The sequence below is a fragment of the Chiloscyllium punctatum genome, chromosome 37 (assembly GCF_047496795.1).
Source record: "Chiloscyllium punctatum isolate Juve2018m chromosome 37, sChiPun1.3, whole genome shotgun sequence".
Lineage (NCBI taxonomy): Eukaryota > Metazoa > Chordata > Chondrichthyes > Orectolobiformes > Hemiscylliidae > Chiloscyllium > Chiloscyllium punctatum.
The window spans coordinates 31433583-31445683 of NC_092775.1; the positions used below are offsets into that span (position 1 = coordinate 31433583).

A 12101-nucleotide genomic window follows, 5' to 3' on the forward strand; every position below is an offset into this window, starting at 1 on the left:
CTTTTTGTGCTTCTGCATCACAATGAAAATTATCATGTAGTTAGTTGACAGGAAATGTTTTACATAGATATTTCTTGTCCACTGTCATGATGTAAATCAGCTGTTCTTTTTATTACAATACTGTCCTCTTAAAAGTTTGGAGTAATCAAACTACCATAAGATAACTTATAGCTCTTTTTCTCATTTTTCTGACATGTAGGACTTTGCTAAAATAATTGAGTGGTCTGGATATCAATGTGGGCAAAGTCTGCACAACCTGTGTAGTCATCTGAATCTTGACTGCATGACAGTCATTAATTAATGTGTTCTCTCTATACAGTACTTTGTTTTCTTTTGTTTTAACCTTGACTTCTTTTCCTCTTACCATATTTCCATTTTGGTTTTACCACAATCATTAGGGTGGTTCAGCTTTATATGACAGGAAACCAGTCTTTTGGAAAAGAATAAAAGACATTAGATTCAAGAACTTTACTGGAAAACAAAATTACAATCTTTCTCTTCATGGCAAGCACAGTGTTCTTATGCTACATTGTTCATATTGATAATTATTTTATGCTCAACTCAAGATTAGAAACTTACATGTTATGGGTACATTAGGAATTGCAGAATTTGTAGAATGTTCAAGCTTAACAGTGGGTTTCACACAATCGAGAAGACAGATCTCAATTTTATTTTTGAATTAAAATATGCCCTTGCAGATTCATAATATGCTAACTCACATTATATGTTGCTTGCATTATCCAGGGGTTTAAAAGACAAAAGAAACACCACAATAAGGCTGAATCCTGTGTGGATTGGAGACAGGCAGAGGGTATAAAATTGAGCACTCCTCCTGCCTGTGATGATTTAACAGGAAACTCCTGCCCAAGCCACAATTTTTCCATAGCAACCACAAAATCATGCCAAGTCTGAGGTCCATAAACTGTCACCTCATGCTTGTGAGCAAGGGACAGGTGGCAGTAGGTTATCACATTTACAGGTCCCCATGTCCATTCCATGATTCCACTAGCGCCTCATCCACCCACTCACCCAATCCATTTTCTGGTTCCTCTGTGCCATTTCATCCTGCCCCTTATACATTTCACCAGCAAATCTTCCCTACTTAAGTATTTGCAGCTCCACCATTGACTGGTTGAAGTTCAGCTGTGGCCTCTGATGTGGGTGGCATTGCTGTGACCAGAGAGTTGCCAGACACTTGAAATACCAGAAGTATCCAGAGATAGGACTTCCATCCAACTGAAGATAGAAGTCTCTATTTAATGGCCCACCCACTATTATATGGCTCTGGGCATGAGTGAGGGGACAATACACCCAGCCCTTTAGTCTAAGCTGTGTCTAAAGTCCTAGCCTTTCTGATCTGCGACTTGCTTATATATTATGGTAGCTAAGGTTTTGTAGAACAAAATGCATTGGCAGATGGTGATCACTGCTGCATACACGTTTTGTATCTTTCAGTGCTAAGAGTATCCCAAAAGTTGAATATTGCAGTATTGAAATCTTTGTTTTAGTAATGTTATATTTCACAGAAAATCTCTCCATAAATTGAAAGCAGACATACCACTTTGTATCCAAACTGAATTAGATGATGAAACAAACTGTAGAAGACTTGCAGTATTATTTTCAGTTTTGTTCTTTATGCAAATGGTACATTGTTGATGAATAGTGTCCTAGCTTGAGGGACGCATTATTACAATCAGGTTTTTGGCTTGCTGAAATATGGCCTATCAGAACTCTCGGGAAAATAGGCCTCAGTTCTGTACAGACTGGGTAGCTCATATCTTGTGTTCTGTTGTTTGGGGCAGCTGCATTTCTTCTGCAACACAAAACCCAGAAGACATGCTAAGTAGTTGAAGAAAAGCAAAATTTGAAATGTAGCTGCATTTACGCAAGCTTGCTCAGCAACGAAAAAAATCAGAAGACTGCACCCCCACACCACCATTACTACCACCACCCGCAAAATACAAATGAAAACTGCAATGTCAATGGTATTAAGGCTGGATCATTGGCCTTAATCTCACTTTACATATCCTGACAAACCTAAATCAAAAAACTAGACAGTTATTGTCTAATGTTGAAAGCTGTGACAGTGAATCACGGAAGAGAATAATTAAAACATTGAACAAAACTATATTTTCTGCTTTGTAACTTTACTTTGCTTACATTTAGATTTGAAGGTGCACTAATTGAAAGTAGAAGTCTACGAACACCATGAGGCAAGTTTCCACAGTCCTTTTCTGCCTGAATCACTTGTTGCTCAAGTGTAGCTGCATTCTGTCCAACCATCTTCACAAAGGTCTATAATAAGAGTTACAGCCAGAAAGAGATGGATGAATGAGCAAAGAATCTTTAAATGTTTTAAGATTCGCTATTTAAAGTACTTCTTGAACCAAAAGATTATTTCTGTTTAGACTTGTGAAATTTAGAAGCTATTTAAATGTTAACATTAATATCAACAGATGGATTAACTTTGCGTATAAATAAAATTGAAACTGTGCCTTGATTTATAAAATACCAACACTAAGATAAAAATTAAACTCCAAAAGTTCTTTGCAAGTTCCATGTGGTGGGTGGTAGAAGGTGAAATTCTTAAAGCACCCAAAGCAGCCTGTTTTTAGCTTATTTCTGCCCTTCAAACAATGTTCTGTTTCAAAAGTATGAATTATGTTACAATGGTTGCCTTGCTTTTGATGCAAACAGTTGTCAGTTCCCAAAGATTCCTTTTTAATAAAGAGAGCTTAGCAAATGCCATAAACTAGATTTGCTTGGTTCAAAGTTCATTACTCTCTCATCACAAAGCCCATTCCCAGATAAAACATAAAAGTAGTTGGACATTCAGCCGTCCAGCCTGCTCTGCCAATTAATATGATCACGGCTCATGAAATACTAAAATATCTTTGACGCACATTATTTCCAAAACCGTTTACACCCCATGCACTTTAATCAGAAATCTACCAACATCTACTTTAAACATACTCAAGAATTGAGCTTCCACAGCCCCCTTGGGGTAGAGAATTCCAAAGATTCACAACCCTCTGAATCAATGAATTTCTTCTCATCTCAGTCCTGGTATCACCACCGAGCTCTAAATTTCCCCAATCAGGGAATACATCTTACCTTATCTATACCTTTAAGTTTTCTGTCGGTTTAAATGAGATCACTTCTCATTCTTCTAGAACCAATAGGCACAATTTAAACAAAATAACAGGGATGCCATTTCATTTTGAGTTGAGGACAAATTAATTGAGTAAGACAATTGTTGACCTTGGAATTCTCTACTACAGAGAGCTTTGGAAGCTCAGTTTTTGAGTATTTTTAAGGTAGGAATTGATACCCTTCCCATCCTTCATCTTGTTGGTGTTTAGAAGTCTATGTTCAGTCATTCATGATCACCTGAATGGTGAAGCAGAATGACTAGCCTAGTTATGTTCTTACATTCCCATGAACAATATTATAGGATGTATGTAGTTCCAAAGAATATCAGCCTAGATGTTTGGCGTACAAACAAAATAACTGTGGAGAGTAGGCAGTGAGTACGTTATTACGATGAAGAAAATCAATAAAGCGTTGTAGTCCAGGATTGAAATACAGGAATATAAAGTAAAGAAATAGCTGAGCTTTCCCAATTTTTAAAAAAATGTTTTCAGGTTCTTACAATGATTATGCAAGAATACACTTATACAAAGATTTCAGTAAAAGAACTTCAAGGATATTTCATAAAATTATAAATCGTTGTCACATTTCGGAAGTAAGCCTTTCAAAATTTAAATTTCTCTTCAACAAATTTGTCACTTCTGTCTGAACCATGTGAGGGAAATTTAACCGGCAGTTGTTCCACAATGCTGTTGAGGAACACCTTCTGCTATCCAAATGAGGTAACTAAATAGTACAGAGCACCTTGAAGCACACGGCTGAAGTGTAATGCTTAATATGAGGATACTATGCATGGACTTGGAAAAGCCCATCTGCTTTAGGATTCATGCCACAACTCAAGCACATACTAGCACCAACACTTGAAGTCTACTTTACATTTAGGCATTTGAATATCAGAAATTAAATTGAATTTGGTTGTGACGTGCATTTTGAAAAGTTGCAAACCTCCATCTTGTCAATCTTTGCATACACCTTCTTCATTTCCAATGCCTTGGCCTTTAGTTTAGGAACATTTTCATCCAAGATTTGTGATGAATCACTTCGAATCTGTCAAAAATGGAAAATTTTAGTTCCCTAATATAGGTATTTTCCCCAATTAGAATATGTTTGAGATGATGCTTCAAAGAAACATTACTGTAATGGTTTACACTACCAGCCAGGGACAGTTTGCAGTCATCTTGTCTATACCTTTGCTTACCTTATCTATACCTTTAAGTATTCTGTCGGTTTAAATGAGATCACTTCTTATTCTTCTAGAACCAATAGGCACAATTTAAACAAAATAACAGGGATGCCATTTCATTTTGAGTTGAGGACAAATTAATTGAGTAAGACAATTGTTGACCTTGGAATTCTCTACTACAGAGAGCTTTGGAAGCTCAGTTTTTGAGTATTTTTAAGGTAGGAATTGATATCCTTCCCATCCTTACTGTCAGCACATGAGCAGTTAGATATTTAAAAATAGCTATTTTTGCAAATATTTTGGTAGATGTTATAATGTTATATGCTTTGGATAACACCATTTATTTTGCCAGAAATAGAAGTGCTAACCACTCAACCACTTGAGATTGTTCACCATTCAATATGATTCTGGCTTACCTTCAAGTTCAATACTCTCATCCCACCATCTCTCCATATCCTTTGGTCACTTTAGCCACAAGAGTTAGATCTACCTCCTTCCTGAAAGCATAACGTTTTGGATTCAACCAATTTCTGTGGTAGTGAATTCCATAGGCTCATCACTCCTGGGGTGAAAACATTTCTCCTCATCTCAGTTCTAAAATGTTAACCCATAACCTCTTAAACTATAACCCCTGGTTCTGGACTCCCCATCAGTGGTAACACCCTTTCTGTATCTGACTACTCTAGTCAGAATTTTACAGGTTTCCAAGAGATGCCTCCCTCATTCTTCAAAACTCCAGTGAATAAAATCCTTCCTCAATCTATCCTCATGAGTCAGTTCTCCATTTCAGGAGTTAATTTGGTAATCCTTCATTGCACTCCCTCTACAGCAAGAACGTTTATCCACAGATATAAAGAGACCAAAACTACACACACTATTCCAGGTGTGGCTTTACCAATGCCCTGTACAACTGCAGCAAGACACCCTTACTCCTGTAGAATGAAATACACTACAATCTTTAAAAGTGATGCGATGAAATGTGCAAATAATAGACAGGTGGTAAATTTTCTTCAAAAAAGAAAGAAACAGGTACTGACTATACTGCATAAATTACTACAGCTACAGTTCAAGGAATCTGGGTGTATCAGTAGACATAGTACTTATCAAATCCAACCACTGATTTAATGGCAATTAAAAATGATTGAACCAATACAGAATACAGAGAGATAAAACAAAGAACTACAAAATTGGAAATCTGAAACAAAAACAGAAACTGCTGGAGAAACTCAACAGATCCAACAGCATCCATGGGAGAGAAAGCAGAGTTAACATTTCAAGTTCAGTAACCCTTCTTCAAACCGTTCTAAAGAAGGGTCACTAGACTCAAAACATTAACTCGGTCTTCTTGACAAAGATGCTGCTGGACCTGCTGAGATTCTTCAGCAATGTCTGCTTTTGTTTCAGAATAGGAGAATGTTCTGCTAAAACTAAAACACTCTGGGTCAGAATGTAAGGACCATGTTTTCTTAATTTTGTGTTTTTTTAAAACTGTGAACCGAAATGAGAAAAAAACTGTTTTAAAACCATTTCCAAATGATGACTATATGTTTTGAAAAGTAAGTCACTTGAAACCCATGCAAATAGCTCAACAGATTTTGTAAATAAATATTACTGACATTATGCTCTGTCATCCTAGACACTCCCACATGGGGAAGCAACCTTTCTGACCAGTCCTCTCATAATCTTGTATGTTTCAACAAGGCCATCCCTTATTCTTCTAAACTCCAATGAATACAGGCCCCCAACCTACACAATCTCTCCTCATAAGACTGTCCCTCCATCCCCAGAATCAACCCATTAATCCTTCTCTGGACTGCCTCCAATATCAGCATATCTTTCTTTTAGATAAGGGGACTAAAACTGTTCACAGCATTCCAGTTATGGTCTGACCAGTGCCTTGTATGGATTTAGCAAAACCTTCCTACTTTTATATTCCATTCCGTTTGAAATAAAGGCTAAGGTTCTATTTGCTTAAAATAAATTATCTGAACTAGCATCCTAGCTTTTTGAGATTTATGCAAGAGAGCTCTCAAATCTCTCTGCACTGTAGTTTACAGCAGTCTTTCTTGATTTAAATAATATCCAGCTCTTCTATACTAATGGCCCCAGCTCTGATTCCTGTAGCATTGCAATGTTGCCATCCAGCCAACTGACCTCTTATCCCAATTTCCAGTGTTCTATTAATTAGCCAATCCTCTATTTGTGCTAATATACTGTCTCCATCACCGTGGGTTCTCACCTTGTTAAGTAGCTTAACTTAACCTTATCAAATGTCTTCTGAAAATCCAAATATATTACACCCACTGCTTCCCCTTTACTGGTCCTGCTCCACCCTTGTGTTCTTACCCATGTCTGAGCATGTGTGTGAGAGAGTAAAGGGAGAGTGTAGAAGATAATTATAATTTTAATTGTAGTGTCATATGCAACATTTTATAAATGTTTACCTGCAGTTACAATCTAATTATTTGTAATAAATAATAATTCTTATTCAAACAGAAACCTCGTGTGTCTTTTCTATAAAATTAGGTCCAGAAGTCGGGTAAATTTGGAAATAATGTGTACTTCATCATTGAGTCAGAGATATACAGCACGGAAACAGTCCAACTCGTCCATGCTGACCAGATATCTTAACTAAATCCAGTCCCATTTGCCAGCATTCTGGCCTATATCCCTCTAAACTCTTCCCATTCATGTAGCCATCCAGATGCCTTTTAAATGTTATTGTACCAGCCTCCACCACTCCCTCTGGCAGCTCATTCCATACACGCATCACCTTCTGTGTGAAAAGCGTTGCCCCTTTTAAACCTTTCCCCTCTCACCTTAAACCTATGGCTTCTAGTTTTGGACTCCCCCACCCCAGGGAAAAGACCTTGTCTATTTACCCTATCCATGCCCCTCATGATTTCATAAACCTCTATAAGGTTACTCCTCAGCCTCCAACACTCCAGAGAAAATAGCCCCAGTCTATTTGGCCTCTCCCTTAAACTTTTGTTATAAATCTGGAATAGCAGGGCTTGATTTCCACTGTGTTGCATCAGTGTAGCTTGATAGACTCACTGTAATGACCATAGACTTAAGGGAGAGGTTTAAATGGTGAAGATGGTACAGGGAAAATCTAAAAAATTTATGGTTTTATCAAAGATCTGGAATAGCAGCATAACTACATTTTTATGGTGAAGATATACATTGTGTTCTTTTACATTGCATGGAGGTTTTATTGTTAATTTGTAGATTGCATCCAGTAGTCCTGCCTGTTTTCTCCACTTTTCCCATAATGAATGCCCAGGGAACAGTAGCTTGTACTGCTTAGTGTTTTTGTGATCATTGCCACTAAATGATCGGTCCCCATTTGGTCAGTCTGTGTCTGCCTCTGTATATGTGCAGGAAGTGCTCTCGTTTGGTTACAGCATCAACGGATGCATTGGCTTGAATTTTGTGATCTGCTATGAAATATTTGCTCTCTCTTTAATCCCATCTTTCCTTCTCTTTATTTTGTTTTGGGTATCACTGTATACTGAATTAAATATTCTAACTTATACTTTGTGAAAAAGGGTCTTCCTCAGAAAGTCATAGAGATGTACAGCATGGAAACAGACCCTTCGGTCTAACCCGTCCATGCTGACCAGATATCCCAATCTAATCTAGTTCCACCTGCCAGCACCCAGCTCATATCCCTCCAAACCCTTCCTATTCATATACCCATCCAAATGCCTCTTAAATGTTACATTTTTACCAGCCTCCACCACTTCTTCTGGTAGCTCATTCCACCCTGTGTGAGAAAACGTTGCCCCTTAGGTCTCTTTTAAATCCTTCCCCTCTCACCCTAAACCTATGCCCTCTAGTTCTGGACTCCCCGATCCCAGTGAAAAGATTTTGTCTATTTACCCTATCCTCATAATTTTGTAAACCTCTATAAGGTCACCCCTCAGCCTCTGACACTCCAGGGAAAACAGCCCCAGCCTGTCAGCCTCTCCTTATAGCTCAAATCCTCCAACCCTGGCAACATCCTTGTAAATCTTTTCTGAACACTTGCAAGTTTCACACCATCTTTCCAATAGGAAGGAAACCAGAACTGCACGCAATATTCCAACAGTGGCCTTACCAATATCCTGTACAGCCGCAACATGACCTCCCAACTCCTGTACTCAATAATCTGACCAATAAAAGAAAGCATACCAAACGCCTCCTTCACTATTCTCCACTTTCAAGGAGCTATGAATCTGCACTCCAAGGTCTCTTTGTTCAGCAACACTCCCTAGGACCTTACCATTAAGTGTATAAGTCCTGCTAAGATTTGCCTTCCCAAAATGCAGCACCTCGCATTTATCTGAATTAAACTCCATCTGCCACTTCTCAGCCCATTGGTCCATTTGATCAGGATCCTGTTGTAATCTGAGGTAACCCTCTTCGCTGTCCACTACACCTCCAATTTTGGTGTCACCTGCAAACTTACTAACTGTATCTCTTATGCTCGCATCCAAATCATTTATGTAAATGACAAAAAGTAGAGGACCCAGCACCGATCCTTGTGGCACTCCACTGGTCACAGGCCTCCAGTCTGAAAAACAACCCTCCTCCACCATCACCCTCTGTCTTCTACCTTTGAGCCAGTTCTGTATCCAAATAGCTAGTTCTCCCAGTATTCCATTAGATCTAACCTTGCTAATCAGTCTTTCATGGGGAACCGTGTTGAATGCCTTACTGAATTCCTGTATAAGTATTCCTCAATCTAGTGGATTAAGAAAACACATCATTACTTGCCCCCTTCATAGAAGTCCCAGACCCCCTGCAAAGAACAGTGAGCTGTTTTGTCTAGTTGATGACATTTACAGCAATGTGGAAGCTCACAGACTCAACAGCCTCTACTGTACTCTGTGATTCTATGATAACTTCCTTTCATATTCTTTTGGTGGTCAGTCACTGCAACGTATTCAAAAGATTGCACGTTTTCTTTAGCAATATAACAGAAGTTCATTATTCTAAAGAGTAAAAATCTAGCTATTTTTAAATTTCTCAAGAAATTACACCTCTACCTCAACTTATTACGGTTCTGTTTAACTGACCTCTGCAAGTTTATTTGCCATGGACTCTGGAGACAATTTGATTAATCTTTTCCAATGTGAACTTTCCACAAATCTGAGGACTTTAACTGTCTAAGTTCTAATATTCTACAGATCTCTAACCAAACTCTCCTAAATTGGAGGCGATACAAATTTAACCCTTCCACTGAGCTAACTTGTTTTCTAAACTCCTCCTAGGAGAGAATCTGAACTTGATTCTAAACTCTAATCCTGCCATCTTCTGTACTGAATTAAAAATAACTTGTGTAATTCTAGATTCTTCAGAACTGAAAACAAAAGTTATAGCTTCACATATATGCTCTACCTGTCATAAACCCACAAGTATAAACATTCATTAAGACCCATGAATGAATAAAAAAAGTAGTCTGCAATCACCTGTTTTCTAATCTTGCTTTTTTAAAGAACCAGAATTAGCCAATACCCTTCTGCCTACATTTTGAAATCCAAATTCCAAAATATATTAATATAGCTAACTTTGCTTTAACTGGCACCTTATGAATCACCATTCTTGCTAAACAGCATGAATTATATACCACAAATACTGCAAAGTTTACTGTATCTTTTATTCATTCATGGGATGTGGGTATCACTGGCTAGACCAGCATTTATTGTCCATCTCTAATTGCCCAGAGGGCAGTGAAAAGTTAACCACATCGCTGTGGGTCTGAAGTCACATGTGGCCAGACTGGGCAAGGACGGTAGTTTCATTCCCTAAAGGACATTAGTGAACCAGATGGGTTTTTCTGACAATTGACAATGGTTTCATGGTCATTGTTAGACACTTAATTCCAGATTTTTTATTGATTTCAAGTTCCATTATCTGCCATGTGGACTAACAGTCCAATGATAATACCGCTAGATCCATCATCTTCCCTTGATAATTCTGTCCAATTATCATAGATTTTTTTAAAAAAATTATTTACCTCAATTAAATATATTTGTTCAATCGAATGGCCAAACAAAATATCAACAGTTGACAGCACACTCCTGATCCCATAGGTGCCAATCAATAAAAAGTCTGCTGTATATATAAATTATATATACTTTTTCTCAATGCACCTCATTCATAACCCAGCAATGTACTGTTGGGAGGTCCTTCTTCACTTAGAACATCAGCCAAACTCACTGAAAACTCAATACAATGCTTTGTTCTTTATTGTATTGTTTGTTCTTGGTATGTGAATGCTCTGGCAAAACCAATGTCTAATTGCCCTCAAGTAGGTGGCTGTGAGCTGCCACTTTGAGCTGCTGCAGTCCATGTGAGAAAGGCCCTTGTGAATTTGTAGTTGGCAGCATAAACTATATACCCTTCTGTGCATTAGAATGTAATTTATCCTTTGTTTAAAAGATGAAATGAATGTTTTAATTATGTCAATGTCTTAGAGTAGTGCAGGATGAGATCATTAGGTCCACTGTAGAAGGCTCTCAAAATGAGCTTTATCACAGTGCTATTCTCTTGCCTTTTCCCTCTAACTCGGCACATTGTTTCTATTCAAATAATCATCTAATGTCTTCCTGAATGAATTAATTGAACCTCAATTCAAACTACCTGTACTCTTCTAAGCAATGCTTTCTAGACCTTAATTACCCATTGTGTAAAAATATTTTCTCACATTGCATTTGCTTCTTCGACAAAACACTTTAGGTCTGCACCCTCTCACTCTCCATTCTTTCATAAGTGAGAACAGTCTTTCTCCTCATCTACTCTAAGCAGATCCTACATGATTTTGAAAATTTCTATCAAATCTCCTCTCAACTTTTTTTTTGTCTGCAAGGAAAAATTCCAACTTCTCCAATCTATCTGCATAATGGAGATTTTTCTTCCTTAGAAACATTCTTGTAAATCATTAGGGGTGCCAAGGTGGCTCAGTGGTTAGTACAGCACCAGGGACCCGGGTTCGATCTCACCTTGGGCGACTGTCTGTGTGGAATTTGCACATTCTCTGAGTTGGTTTCCTCTGGGTGCTCTGGTTTCCTCCCACATTCCAAAAGGTCAGGTGAATTAGCTATGCTAAATTGCCCATAGTGTTAAGTGCATTAGTCAGGGGTAAATGTAGGGAAATGAGTCTGGTTGGATTACTCCTCGGAGGGTTGGTGTGGACTTGTTGGGCCAAAGGGCCTGTTTCCACGCTGTAGGGTATCTAATCTAAACATCTTCTGCACCTTTTCCAAATGTGTTCACTGCCTTCCTAAAGCACCTCAAACTAATCAATACTTAGCTGAATTCTAATTAATTTTTTTTTACACAAGTTCAGAATAATTTCCTTTCTCTAGTATTCTACATCATATTATTAAAACCTAAGATGACTTTTACTTTACCAATTGCTCCCTCCACCTATTTTGCCACCTTAATGATTTAAGCATATATACATTCAGGTCTGTCTTTTTCTTTAAACTTTCAGAGCAGTTCCCTTTATACTGTCTCTCATGTTCTTCATTCCAAAATATATCACCTCACTTTTCTGCTTTGAACTTCTTCTGTCTACTCCACCAACTTGGCAATGGCCTTCTGAAGTACTACACCATCCATAAGACCATAACAAGTGGAAGCAGAAGTATACCATTTAGCCACATTGCCATTCAATGAGATCATGGCTGATCTGAGAACTCTCAACTCCATGTTCCTGCCTTTTCCCTATAAACTTTGATTTCCTCACTATTAAAAATCTTGTCTGTCTCAACTGTGA

General features: G+C 38.0%; 1 protein-coding gene across 3 annotated transcripts in view; it reads right to left on the reverse strand.

Moving 5' to 3' along the window:
• Positions 1–453: 453 nt before the first annotated feature.
• LOC140462973 (breast carcinoma-amplified sequence 4-like) overlaps positions 454–12101 on the reverse strand; it is a 31540-nt gene continuing 19892 nt past the window's right edge. For 2 of the 3 annotated variants that reach the window (XM_072556543.1, XM_072556544.1), the window contains 3 exons: positions 4096–4197; positions 2161–2295; positions 454–1813 (listed from right to left, as the gene is read on the reverse strand). In XM_072556543.1, coding sequence (XP_072412644.1) covers positions 1694–1813; positions 2161–2295; positions 4096–4197 — 357 coding nt within the window. In that variant the 3' untranslated portion in view covers positions 454–1693. Of the gene's footprint in view, positions 1814–2160; positions 2296–4076; positions 4198–12101 lie in introns of those variants that run through there. The other variant, XM_072556545.1, reaches the window with a different exon arrangement.